This window comes from Vanessa tameamea, chromosome 4, assembly GCF_037043105.1.
Source record: "Vanessa tameamea isolate UH-Manoa-2023 chromosome 4, ilVanTame1 primary haplotype, whole genome shotgun sequence".
Classification (NCBI taxonomy): domain Eukaryota; kingdom Metazoa; phylum Arthropoda; class Insecta; order Lepidoptera; family Nymphalidae; genus Vanessa; species Vanessa tameamea.
This window is the reverse complement of record NC_087312.1, coordinates 12,120,359-12,135,994: the sequence shown is the minus strand read 5'-3', so window position 1 is coordinate 12,135,994 and position 15,636 is coordinate 12,120,359. Positions and strand designations below refer to the sequence as shown.

Sequence of the window (15,636 nt, the reverse complement as noted above, 5' to 3'; positions counted from 1 at the left end):
TGTTAACTTCCGAACTATTCATAAGCAAGAGTTGAGTTTTATTAAACCTATTGTTTTCGACGAAATAGAAAACTATTAAAATCTTATATTTAACCAATCAGAGATCTCGATTCAAAAAAAATATTGTAAGACTATAATATAATTCGAATATAGAATTAATATTGTAATGACTTTTCGGATCATACAGATTGTAACTATTACAGCATATCGATAGGTATAGACCAGAGTCTATCGTTGTATCTTTCTATTTAAGATTAAAACGTTTTTGAACGGAACGTTAAAATTAAACCTTTTAGATCTTTTAATCCACCTAACTACATACCGTTATATGTCGAAAGCCTTGCCTCTCTATTATACATATTTTAATTGGTTTGTTGCATGCCAAAAATAATTAAGCGTCATGAGTTCAACAGCAGAATAGTGTGTTCGCGACAAAAATGCAAAACGACGACAAATGGCAAGACGGCAGCTGTGGGCTACAGGTCAAGGAGAGAGGTGTCGACATTACTATTTGGCATGATCATCTGCTGCATTTGAGATATCTTTAAAAGAGCAACTTTTATACATATACGTTATATAATATTCACAAATTAATTTAAACTTAGTTATAATAGAGTTGAGAACTGACCCAATAGATAGAACGCTAAGAGCGGCTTTTTTATCAGGTAAGACTTAGTGCCAAAATGTCTGAGTGAGTACGACCTAATCACCATTTATTCTCTGACGTCAAACCGCAATACTTCTCGTGTATTGTTGTTTATATTTGTAGGACGAGAAAGCTAATGTTATTTCAGACATAACATGGTAGACTCCGTGGCCCACGATAATTAAAGCTTAAATAATAACTCATTTCGTCGTACGCAGTCTTAAACTAAATTGAAAAATGAATATGTTCCAAAATTTTATTGTATTCAAGAGGGGGAACGAAAATTAATTTATTAAATGAACGATATCAATTTGTAATAAATGATTTGGATCGACTGCGCCATGACCAAAACTAACAGGTAACAATTAAGATGATTAATATAATGAATCACAAATAAGTAAAAAACGAGTACCGATAAGTGAATTGCGGTTGACTCAATCTGAACAGCAATGCTGTACTGTTGACTCACTTAAAAATATAACTGTTGTTATTGATCGTGAGAATCGCTGTGATGAACGGATTATTGTGTGTATTATTCTTTGTTTAATATATTATGTAAAATAAACAGTTAAAAACGAAAAACGCGACTCAAATTTTTTCATGATCTGTTGATCTCAAAAAGAAGGATAATGTCTCTGGTATGATATAATAATAGAATAGAACATTTATGACATTTCGATTTTTCAGGTGTTAGGTTATTCTATTCTAGAGTTAAATGTATCTTTGCGCGAAATTTCATTCAGATCCGTACAGCCGTCCTGACGTGATTAGAGTAACAAAACATCCATCCACCCAAACGTTCACATTCATAACATTAGTAAGATCAGCCTGAATTAACGGGTGGTGGTTATAAAACAACTAATTCACTCTATTTGATATCAATATTTTGACATTCGGAAGAAGACAGCATGGTTTTAGTTAACAACCCCTAAACATTTACAGGTTAACCCGTTAATCAAGAAAAATTAACACTATGTATACCGATTCTTGTTTTACAGGCTTTAAATGCCGTATATTTAGATCAACTTAAATTCGAACATTTGAAACGACATCGAAGAGAACAAAAGATCGCCGTTTCCCGAAGACGGAAATGGCAGTGACTATTTTTACGGAACGCTAGTTCTATATTCGTTCTGTTTGAACGTCTACCTGCATACCATTCTCGACCTTATGAACTCGACACAATCATGAAACGAGAGTTTGAAATTATCTAAAGCTAATACAGATTTGTAGATAAATAATTCCATATAAGTCGTGTTCATTGTATTTATTTGCAGCGTATAAAAATAACAACGTATAGTTTCGTTTAAAAGATTAACACATAAATAAAGAAAAAAATATATTTAGATCTTATTAAATATGACGAAAAATATAAAGCTTTTTTTTTATTTGCATTAGTTATTATAATAATTTATTCGCTGCATTTAATTTACTTATGTAAATTATCAAACATTTTACCTGCCTTTATATTCTCATGTCTATTTAAATAAAAATTCTTTTGAAAAGAACTGCATATCCATTAGAGGCTATTTCCATCACTCGAGAGACGATGTCGGCGGAGCAGAACTTGGTTTAAACCCCTTATAGTTTATCAAAGGAACGTTTTTGTTTATATCCGTGAATTATTAACTCTCCAAGTTAAGATGAACTCAATTGTTACTTATATTGTTTATCTTACAAGTGGTAAATAAGACGTTTTCGTTTTAATGTATGTTTACAGTTTATTTTTAAAGTATCATTACATTTACGTATGGTGAAATATCGATGTTTTTATAACACAGAAAAATAATGTTTTTAATCAATTAATACGTGTAATGGTAGAGTCTTATGTTCTATTTTAGACTTAATCGTAAGCCTTTCATATCCTACTAAAACTCGATCATAATCGTATTGTTACGAAGTTCTTTTATAGACATTCTGATTACGTAACAACTTTTTTATATGAGTGACAGTACCGTAGATTAAAATACTGAAAAAACTTTATCCATATTCATTAAAAAAATATATATTATATGAATATATTTTTAATTTCCATATAATATTAAAAACATTATCATCATCTGTAGAATTAAAATTATTTATCGCCTAAAACTTACACACGCGTCGCTTTACGAGTTTCGTTCATGACAAGCGTTAAATTAGCCTGGGCGAATCGATGTCCAAAAACCACCGGTCACTTATAAATTGAGTGGGATCGTTCACCACCACTCCCAAAAGCACGCCACCGAGACTGAACTCGCGTGCAGAGTGCTAGCCCCATATAGCTGTATGGATCAATACCGCTATAGTATTGCATGAACCTTGCGAATAACCGGCTTAGTTTCAAGGACGATACGAAGCAGATGTCTTCGAGACAGAAGTTACTTGTTTTATCTGACGCTAAAGCTCTTAAGCAGGAAATCTATATTGTTTGTTAATTTGTTTTCTTTTGTATATAAAATCGGTAGGCGGACTGGCAAAACTGGCAACTGATGGTAAATTGTACCCATCGCTCATATATATTTGAACCGTGAGAAATTTAAAACATTCAATCGCCAATGCGCCACCGACTTTGAACTGCCAAAATAAAAAAAAAAAATGTTACAGAACACTTGCGAAAGGTATTATACAATTAGTGAGTTTATGATTGATAGCACATCTTGGAAATGAAGCGATCCGCTGAGTTTCTTTTGCCGGTTCTTCTCAGGTCAGGGTACGTTTTTCGGACCGGTGTTAGTGTTTAATTTGACTATCATGAGTAAGTGTAATGTTTCTATATTGAATAAAGGAATTTGAGTTTGAATTTGAACTAAGACGTGATGTCCCTTGTGTCTATATTTACACTGGCTCACTCACCCTAAAAACCTGAACACAACAAACGTAAGTATTGCTGCTTGGCGGTAGAATATCAGATGAATGGGTTGTACCTACCCAGATGGCTTGCAGAAAACCCTATCATGTACGACGTACGTATATAATGAAACTATATATGAATTGAATCATTACACGGAATATTTTTATATCTAAATGACATTTCTGTATACCGTTGTCCTACTATAAACCCGTGTTCGTAACACGCGAATTACTCGATAGTTTTTAATCTCAGCAAGGTACAACTTTTAAACTGGGTCAACATTTTACTGAACAGCAGTTTTTTTTCTATAAAAGGTAAACGAGAAAATAATTATGTGGTCTAATTTTAAGTCACCTTTGTCATCAGACACAAAATGTCACACGGGATCTTGATGGATCTCTCCGGTGTATGTAATCACACCGTATAAAACCGAAACACAGCAATACCAAGAATTACTATTTGGTGTAGAATAACTTATATGCTATAAAAGACGAAGTCGCGCAAAGTCTCCTTGGTGTGTGTCTGCTTTGACGATTGACCCATCTGTTGTTACTTTGGCTAATCACCCTTAACATTTCCTAGGACATTAATCGCCTATAACAGTGCAGTTTCCCTCAAAGTGTTCGCAATGATCTATTTTTCGTTCTTAGTACAGACAGCAATATAACTCCATAAGAAAATTCTTTAGAACAAAGACAAAGAACATATTCTCGGCAGCAAAAAATATCTGGAAGCTTCAGAAGTTTTTGTAGGAATTCAGTTCAGAAAAAATACTAATTAAATTTGTTGAAAACGTAGGAGATTAAAAAACGTTGGTCGAATAATCGGATATAAGCAGTTTATATATTTTATTTAGATGAAGTTGGATCGGAGTAGAATCGGGAACATTACGATTCAGCTGAGGTTTATTTCTCTGAAGAATAGTTGGAAGTCGCATCGAAATAGAATCGGAAACTGAAATATAGATATATATAGATAGAAAAACTGCTCTCTTGGTTACGTTATTCGTTATCAATTATATTTATTGATATATTTTTAAAGATGTAATTATTTTTTTTAGTAAATGAATTTAATTTACCTTCTCACTACGATATCAACATTCTTTGATGTTTTACTCGTGAGAAGTATACACTTGATATTATCGTGTCTAAAGTCGAATGAGATATTGGGTCTATAAATAAAACATTACGATATTGCTATGTACTGGTTAAGTATGTAAACATACGTTACATAAAAAGATTATTATATAACTTGATGTGTAAATAGAGTTCAAAATCGATAATCTAACCTCCATAGCCTACTTACTCTGTTGGTAGAGACCGTGTCAGTTGAAGCAGGTATTCAATCAGTAGCTACTCGCTCAGTACCGACCTTTTTTTTTAATTTAGTTTTCATAACAAATAATTTAAAAAGAAAAACAAACAAGCTTTTACTTGATACTTGTACAAAAAAGGGTACTCGTTTTATGTTGTACGTGCAGAATTTTAGCTCATTCGGTTGGGTCGAACTGGTTTAAAATTCAGTTCCAAGATTTGACCAACACACTCAAACATGCGAAGTTAAATAAAAGCTTGTAACAAATTACGTGTAATGTAAACATTATTGTAAGCTGTGAACATATGACTGGGTAGTTATTGCACCACTAAACAGCTAACAGCTTTTTAATTATTAGGCATGGGTACCTTAGTGTGATGACAGAGAGCCTCCTACCTGTCATTAAATTAGTCAGCCTTCTCACTACAAATTTAACATAAAAGCAGGTGTGAATTTATCAAGGGGGCTGTTTTAAGGAGGCACTGTCGTGAGGCTTTCAAATACCAATTCCACGTCGTTTATACAAGTAGTGATGAGTAGTCTACTTAAAAGGTGCAGTGAGATTTTTATGTCAGAATTACAAAAAAAAAAAATGTGTTTTCCTGTATTTTATATCTTCCTCAAAACTTTACATCGATTTTCCCAAAGTGTATCCTTTCCATGTAATCTCTGCAGCATAGACGTATTCATTTCGCTTTACGATTCCGTGTCGCGTTCGCATCCGTTTGCTAGAGCACGTTTGTCACATCCCTATAGTTATCTTGAAGTTACCGGAAAGCGAACATTCAAGAAACTGTCTGTATGCGTCTCAATGCGACAAAATCCTCCTCTCTGGAGAAGATACCACGTTACTTCAACACGTGTATGATACGCATGTGACTGAATTTCATCCGAAACACCGATTTTATCACGAAGTTTTCCGTGATTCATCAAACATAAGATAAATTGTACATTCAAATTAAAGACATGAAAACTCAGTGATGGATTTGAAGCCGCAATCTTTGTTTAAGTTTGACACATTATAGCCTCTGGACCAGCATGGCTCTGCTTAGCAATATTCTTGTAAATATAATTAGGACAACTAAATTTTTAATCAAACAAAATGTTACGTTGATTTTTTGTTTTATGATATCCCTTTAGAGCGTTTGAAGTTCTGATAGTTTTGAAATCCTTTGAGAATATTAAACAGCGAATCATTCGAAGACTACAACTAAACTTCCATACGAGTAATGAAATACAATAGAAATGTTACACGTGTGAATATTTAGTCGTAGGTCATTGAACCTTATAAATGATGATTTCCTCCTGACCAATGACAGATTTAGATATTTATAGAAAAATAATAATTTTATTGCTAATGTTTATAATAGGATACTTCCTTCTCTCCAAATATTTGATTAGCCTATAAACTATAATGTTTAGTGTTTGTGACAAAGACAACGTCATATGTTATTCAGAGCAACTGCTCTGCACTACAATTGTTGACCTGGGAAGAGAATAAAACAAAAAAAATTATAGGCTTGTCCTTCAATACAAACCTTTTTTTAATATTTTTATTCTACAGTTGCCTCCCATCCTGGGTTATTTTAAGAAAACTATAGAAACACCATTGAATACTTACACTACTTATAAGAAATACATCGTCAGTAACACCCTTGAGACTGTCGTAAATTGAAATATTTTCTATATTAACGTTCGTCTAACCGCGTGAAAATATTTTCGCTTACTTAATGCGATATAAACTCACCTCATGATCCCTGTAGAATGGCTCCTGAAGATTCTCCGGTACCCGGTTGTTGAATGCCTTCGACAACAGCCATTTTATCGACGCTCGCTGCTTTGACTGAAACAAGAAAAACACATCTACTGTATGATTTATAAAACACAATACAAAAAGGTTTTGTGTGGTTTTTTTAGTTCACTTTGCATTTTAAACTGACTTTTGTGAATATGTTAACTATAGCTGCTGATCAGCTATTCTAGATTTTATTCTTGTAAAGTATGGAGAGAGAATTAATTATGCATGTCGTTAATGTTTACGCCATTATTAATATTCCTATTTCCTCATGCAACTATAATGTGAAAATTACAAAATATATATATGTGGATATGACTGTAGCTCTGACAACATTGGCCGTTCATGACCAGCATAATAAGAGCTATCTTTCGGAATTCCTTAAATCCTCACTTGATTATGCCAGCTATTGGAGTAACTGTCGCGAAGCCTAAACACTCAAAATATTTCTCCAATTTTTTTTTCAATAAGAACGAATAAAACCTGGCGTCATATTGATTGGTGGCCGATGGTGCTATATATCATTTAGCTATTTAGAATTTTATTGTATTCAACGCCATAAGATTTCGAAGGGACATATGAAACATTTCTTAAATCGCTATGACGTTTCGAATACTGACTGTTTATGAGCGGTCAGTTTTCTCGCGTTTCAAACATAGTTTATTTTAGACGAAGGTTATGTGACAAGTTGATAGTGATCGGAACGGCTGTCATTGGTGATAATTTATTATTAAGAGCCGTATGGTAACGTCCGCTTATTGTGCACGAATTGATCACTTGATGGGCCTTAATTGAATGCGTGTGTCAGTTATATGAAACGTATATCTTTCTTATCGTTGTAAGGGCCCTGCAGACTGTTGTTTACCTACAGTTCCAACAGTTGCTTAATTACCATGAATATAGATGTAAGTGCGGTTAACCAACGTTACTGGGTGGGTTAGTTTGTGCAAAGTAAGCCACTGTTAAATCTTTCCCTACAGTAAAATTATTATTAACCTTATACGTGTTGCATATAAATCAACGAATACTAAGTTTTTTATCATCTACATAAGCTTGTCCCTTATTTATAACTCCTTCGAATGTAGGATTTTACAAAAAATATTTTAAAATTTTAATCAATAAACAAAAGTATTTTATACATATGGTTCAAAGATTAGAAATATGCAGAGACAAATTGCATAACCACATAATATCGTTGCAGTCATCTGTATAAGATTCATTTAAGAGTTTATATATGAATTTAAAGACTTTTCAATATTGAATAGTATTTCAAAATACAATACATATATAAGTTTATAATCGACTACTGAAGCAGAACAGCTGGTAACAAAAAGGTCAGCAAATACGTATGTCACATTAAATATGAATTGAATGGCTGATTTCACTCGTAGACAATGCGAAATTAATTTGCACAAGAATCTTGTATTTATTTATTTATTTTTGTAAGGCAGATTGCAAATATGCTACCTGATGGCAACGTGCCACTTGCCATGCTATAACGCTCATAGACAATCATACTAGGATCTTAAGGTCTTATGTCTCTTGTACCTGTAATTACGTTAATGTTTGAAGATTGATGATATTAATATTTTACCATCAATAGGTAAAGTAATCAAATTAAGTCGAATGATCTAAGTTAATTTAAGTCGCTATTGTTGGTTTCGCAAAGTTTATGTTTGAAGAACTATTCTGAAAGCGTAGAGTAGAACGACGTGTACCGGAAAGATGTTAGACGACAAAAACTAAGCGATAACTATCGTGGATATGGAATGATAATGATAATACCAAATATATTCTTAATAGTGTGACAACGATTGATTTATTCATTTCACACTAGTCCACTATCTACAATAAATGCTTAGATATAAACTTTACTCGACATAGGGACTGCTCTGGGTTCGCATCGGCTATTATGTTGATAGCTTTTCATTTAAACTAATGGCCATACAACGTATTCAATCCACTTTAATTTATAATTATATATTGAAAGATCTATGTAGTCAGGTACTCCTCTAATAATGAAACCTGCATCAATATTAAATATTTCGTATTAACTATTCGAATACACAGATGTGAGGTAATACTGTTGATTGCATATAAGGCTAAATAATTTCGAGTCACAACTTCGATCGCGCTTATCGAATAATGAGCCACATTGTCACTAGTGAAAGTAATACTTTCATTTATTTTTATTAATAATCCCGTTAATAAATAAACATTTTTAATTAATTTTACCCTTTATTATAAAGTTAAAATATTTACTAGCGAATAAATAATTTACAAAAATGACAAAACATCCATACTAATATTATAAAGGCGAAAGTTTGTGTGTATGGATGTTTGATACTCTTCCAAACAAAAACTTCAGAATTGATTTTAATGAAACTTTACAATATTATAACTTATACATCAGAACAACACAACGGCTATAACTTATAAAGATATTTTGTTAAATGAAAATATGTACTTGACAACTAACCCCTAAAACGCGAACGTATCTGCGGACAAAAACTAGTATACCATATTATTGTCTTTCCTTTAATACTTGTATTTATAGTGATTGCATTCATTCATGTCAAATACATGAGTATTTGACATCAATGAATTACGTGTTTCCATTAATATAATCATTTTATAATGCATTGTTTCATAATCGCATATAACTTCGGAATCAGCCTTTTATAATCAAATAAATAGCTAACATCTGAATCATTATTTATCAAATTAAATACCTACATAATATAATCATCGACGAATCGCATATTTAAAGTTGAGTACCTATATAAAAAAATCACGAATATCTTGCTATTTAGAAAAGTATATCATTCGTCTAAATTGTTAAACAAATATTGATATTTACAAACTCTATGGTGTTTTTAGTATCAAATAATCTGTACTAATATTATAAATGCGAAAGTGACTGAATCTATGTGTGTCTGTTACGCTGACGGGTAAACCACTGAAATGATTCTGATCAAATTTGTTACGAAGCGAGCTTGAACCTCAAGGACGGACCGTAGACTATTTTGACTATTTTAGACATTTTTCACCCTCTGACGAGGTAATGATGGAGATAAAGGATTATATATAAGTTCTAGTTTTCAACTCGATCAACAATTACTACGAGTAAATTATTATAAAGAACGTTTACACTGATAAAGTTCGTTAAACTTGTTTAATAATACGTAAGTATTCATACTTATATGTTTGTATAAAGTTTAATAGAGCAAAATATTAATATGAAAATCAGCTTTGTTTCAATTACGTCTAAAATGTTGACGTCATCATTAAATTTGCTACAGTGATAGTGTTAATAATAAACAATTAGTGATTGAAATGACGTCATTTAAATAATCCATACAAATTATATTGTTAATGCACCGAATACACGTGTATCAGTTGCATCGTATTAGATAGTCATGTGTAAATATATCAATTTATTTATCAAAATATGAATAGGCACTAATCAAATCAAAAGCTAAGGTCGGACGCGTGCCGTCGCATGCCAAGCGAGATAAAAATAGTCAGTTGTAGACACTCCCGAATAGGAAACCACTTGGATGTTCTCGATCAAAGGCGAACATCATAAACAACTGACGCTACAGTCTATAAAATCAGTTGCCGGAAGAAATCATATCGATCAAACTTAACAACAAAAAGTTTTTAATACTCTTGAGATAACAGAATAATGCTTTTTTTTTTTTTTTAATTAACAAATAGTAACGGTGTTGACTATTGGGGCCGAGAAATCTGGTTCAATTTTTCTATTCAAACTTAATCGATAATAATATTTAAATTATTGTCACGCTCGGTGAAAGCTAATTTATCGTACCAAGTTCTTATCTAAAGTAGCTTAAATAATATAATAATTAAGGGGAAATAAGTTTAGACAATACCTTTACACTTTTACGCAATAGCGCTTATAATATAACTGATAAATTTATAACTTTAAATGAATAAAAAAAATACTACTGGGTTTTTGTCGCTACGCATTCATTTTATCTCAAAAACGATGACTACATTTATTTAACTTATCGTAGTTAGAGGATTTCCAGTCAAATGTCCAAAATGTATAAGCAATGCCTTGACGCTATATAGGTCTAAACATTACCTTATACAAAGATACGAATAAGAATATTATTTAATAAACTATTGAAATTTAATGATTTTTTTTAATCGTATAGTGAAGTAAATATCACTTAAAAGAAATGAATCTCGATAACTTTCAACCCGCGTGTTATAACATATGAGAAGTAGAGCGTTTAGGCCACTCTCTACACCGAATTCGTACTAGTTAATTGCTTGATAATTAGCGGCATGTCCGACATTCGAATTTCACTCTCTCACTAAAATGTCAATGAAATATGCAATAAGAAAATTAATGAAAATATAATCTCGTTGTTCTTAATACATAAAAATGAATATTTGTAGGTACATTTCTATTCTATACCGTCCTTAGCTGAGGTATTATCCATCAATGTGAGGTTTTATATATACTCGAATGTTACCCGTGTGATGCCGTCTCCGGCTTTGTAGAGTAGCTGTTATTATTTAGCTGTTAGATTAGCTGTTATTTTAGTTACTATTTATTTAAAAATGAACTCTCTTATAATAACAACAAAACGAAATAATTTAACCAGTTCGGAGAGCTTCCTATATTAATAATTTATATTGTAATAATTAATATATCAATTATATTGTATTTATTAATTATTTGTCTACAAAAACTTACTTATTTCCGGGATTCAAATAAAACGAAGAATGAAACTGTAACGTTTACACAAACTTTCGGTCATTTAAATAAAAGAACATCTGCTGTAATTCTATTTAAGCGAAAACCCTTGGGGGGTGACAAGTCTGTGTGCATCGAAACCACCGCAAAACATACTATTGTTCCCTTGACTAAAACAAAAGACTTGCACTGACCAACGAACAAAGAATATAAACAACCGCTTGCGATGGTATCAAATAACTTTACCATATAAAGAAAACCGTTTCCTGCATTAAGTGACCCAACCTATACAGACATATTCAATTTAATATCTTAATATGGTATTTCATTTACGCAGGAATTAGAAGGATGAATTGTGACTGACGTTATTACTAATGTAATCAAACAATTAAGCCTATATACTCGTTTGTAATTCTACTCATCGCTAAGTCGACGACAATTGGATATATACTGATCTATATATAATATATAAAATTGAATAGATAAACCATTTTACCTACATTTAAAAATACTAATTTAAAACACAACAGGGAGTACTTTAAAAGATAACTTTTAATAGACAATGCTTTAAATAGTAAATCATACAATAATAGGGTTGTTTAATAAAAGACTATATGTTGGTACTACTAAGCTGTCTATAGTAAACGCCAATCCGTTGAATATATTTTGTACAATAAACTTAATATATAACCGACTGATTTCGATAAAGAAAATATAAAAATTTCGACATCAGTTACGACGTTAAGGACACATTAAACAAAACCATACAATTAATAAATAAATAAATAAATATCGGACAAAATCACATACATTACTCTGATCCCAATGTAAGTAGCTAAATCACTTGTGTTATGGAAAATTAGAAGTAACGACGGTACCACGAACACCCAGACCCAAGACAACATAGAAAACCAATGAACTTTTTCTACATCGACTCGGCCGGGAATCGAACCCAGGACCTCGGAGTGGCGTACCCATGAAAACCGGTGTACACACTACTCGACCACGGAGGTCGTCAGATCACAATTATAGTCACAATTACAGTCACAATTATAGTCTAATAATGTATTTTGATATTTTTACTTGTTTTTAATTAAATTATTCAAATCTAGAAAATTTAAATATATATAAAAAGAAAAAATATACCATCGAACATATCACTCGTCGAATATAGCACACGTCGAACCTCCTTTTTTTAAAGAGGTTAAAAATACAATTTCAATGTTTTCAACGATTATAATAAAGTTTGCATCTTTCCCCGTACACGTATAAACTATTTTTTACACCGTCAATATGCCTCCAACCACGAAATGTAAGATGCTGTTACTCGTTCCTGTGATTAGACTGGCTCACTCACCCTTCATACAAGAACAGAATAATCAGTGAGTGGGTGTTACTCACTCAGACGGACCTGTATTAAACCCTACTACCGGTAACTAATATCCAATCTATGCGAACGTAATTGCAGGCCACGCTTTAGTTAAATATAATTCGCTACGATATAAAAAAGTACAATCATAATCCACAGAGAGGTCATGGATCCCGAGACAATCGAGTCCAGAAGTCATTATCGGCAATTCGGATCGTTCGAAGCGGTCGATGCGTGGAAGTCGAAAGGTGCGTTGCCACCTGCAGCCCACGCGAGCTCTGAGGTCGTGCGCCCACGCCGCCTCCAGGCACGTCTTGATACAAATTACTTGTGCAACTTAAGAGAGATGCTTTTACTTCCTGGATAACCCAAACTGCGGGAACCGAATAACTCAGCTAACTTGGTTTAATTTTAAAGAATCTATTAATTATTAATACATAATATTTTTGACGTATCCATCATACATATTACAAGTGAAATCTATTCTAAGGAGCGCCTTAAATGTTTGAAGCCGTTAGAATAAACTACAAAAGTATCAAATCAAAGATCATTTAAATTTATAATAATTTATGAATAGAAACAAATCACATTCAGATGTACGATATACGGCATATACGTATATTTAAATAAACTAGGAATCGTTATGTTACCTTGCATTATAAAATAATATGAATTTTTAAATTAATTTATGTGTCACTAATGTGGTTTATAAAAACATTCACATTTAAGAAAAAGTGAAAGTAACGCAGAAGCCGGTAATCGAATGTAAAAAAGGAAAGAAAGTAATCACAGATTTACATTAAAAAACCTTTTTTTTTTAAAAAGTATTGTATAAGTTAATATAATTACACATTAAGAATACCATATTAATAATATATTTGATCATCATTAGTAATATTTTGTTATTTAAAGCTGTAACATACTATGTATTATGTAAACTTATTGGAAACCTCATTGAAAAAATATTTTAACGAAGTCTGTCCATCAATATTTTTTGTCTCGATGTACAAAAAATACACGCAAAAAAAATAAACAAAAGTAAATATCGATTAATTGCGACCTTGAATTCGTACAATTGGAAGATGCGTAAATACTTAAAAAAAACTGAAGTTCAAAATCTCTAACAGGTTTATAAATCTGAACAAAAAATACAATACATGCAAGTTACGTTTCGCCCCATATATGGCAGACGAGCCAGCGCCGATACAGCGAAAGAGATCTCTACTTGATCTTCGACATTACAATTCACTCCCATAATTCAAAACACGTCCAATTTAAACGTATCTTGCAAGACTGATTGGGATTTTGCTGCAGACCAATTTTATTTTTGGGTTCAAAGAACAATGGGATTTGATGAAGTAAATTTAATTATACTTCACAACGGCTACTTTCGTGTAAAAAAATGTTTTGAGGTAACAGAAATAACTTGAAATTTGATCATTTTTATAAATCAAACCACATAAAATTCAAGGCCAGATCAGCAAAATCCAAGCAAACCTAACAACTTTCGCAGTTGGTGGAACTAATGATAGTACAATTAACTCTACAATGCAGGAAGTGAGATGATTAGTTTCAACCTGAGTCATCCGAAGACCGTAAACCTCAATTCAATCCAAAACGAGTTTTAAATTTAGCATATTATGACAAAATATACTGACATCACATTTAATTATCGGAGTTAATGAATTCAAATAACATATACAAACAAATTGAATCGAAAAACGTCAACATAACAGAAACGATGAAGTCATAACAAACTACAACTATAAATATTAAACCCACGCTGACTCGAAAGATCACTTTTATGGTACTGTAAATTTAAACTCCAACTCGGCGCATTATTTTAATTTAAAAATAGACTTTCATTTAATAATTGATTTAAAAGCATTAGCAAAATACGGTCTACATTAAAAAAAATACTTGTGTTCAATACAAAGAATAGATTTTGAAAAATTTACATATATAATATTGATATCAGCTATCAGAGATTAAGATTGTAACGTCTGTCTTCAAAATAACTCAAAATATCTGATAAGCTTATCAAGCCATGACCGATTAAAGTTTCTAGTACTTTCTCCGTTGGATTTTTAAATTTCACGTAATATAATCGATAAAACAACAGTGCCAAGCAACATGTGTATCATTAGCAGCCATTCATTTTGTTCGTTTCAGATATCTACCATCTACCGTGCGACCCAGTTGGAAGCTGTAGACACGATCTTGGTGAAAGTGAGAGATGATTTTTAGTCGTGCGAACGTATCGCCGGGCGACCACCAATATAAATATTTCGTAACCGCAATTATAGGTACCGATGGACTGCCGATCAATACGGTGGGCGAAGCTGATGGCTTGTAAACAAAAAAAACTGACGATTACATCACAAGTAAAACTAATACGACAGATATTTTAGTAGTACTAATAAACTTTTTCGATTAAATTGTATATTTTAATTTCATCGATGTTTTATTAAGTAGTATGATTTTAGACGTTAAAAAATATTTTAGCATTCAAGAAAGTGGGTAAGAGAGGTTATTGAGCTCGGCCATAAGTAAATATATTTGATATGATTATATTGCATTTTTTAAATTAAATGTAATCAAATAAACGAACATTAGAAAAAGAAGAAATGATATTTACATTCGTGACATCGTAGATGCCAAAGCAAATAGCGCTCCTTTCGTTTATGTAACTCCAATGACACCTGAAGCTGACGAAGTGTAAAATTACATTATCTATTTGCACTTAAATTAAAATACCTAAATAGTCATTGGACAAATATATGGAATTTCAGAAGCTAATAAAGTAAACTTAATTGTTGTTGAATTTTTTAACCTATTTAAAACCAAAACGATTCTATACTCGCTATACACAAAAATCATATTTTTCTGACAGACAGAGGTTATCTTCAACATGATAAGGCACTATTTACTCTAAAAGTTCATTGAA

General features: G+C 31.9%; 1 protein-coding gene across 13 annotated transcripts in view; it reads right to left on the bottom strand.

Annotated features, from left to right (window-relative positions):
- Patronin (patronin) overlaps positions 1-15,636 on the bottom strand; it is a 50,569-nt gene that overhangs the window by 24,911 nt on the left and 10,022 nt on the right. For all 13 annotated transcript variants that reach the window (XM_064220700.1, XM_064220696.1, XM_064220705.1 and 10 more), the window contains exon 2: positions 6,541-6,636. In XM_064220700.1, the coding sequence (XP_064076770.1) occupies positions 6,541-6,636 (96 nt within the window). The remainder of the gene's footprint in view (positions 1-6,540; positions 6,637-15,636) is intronic.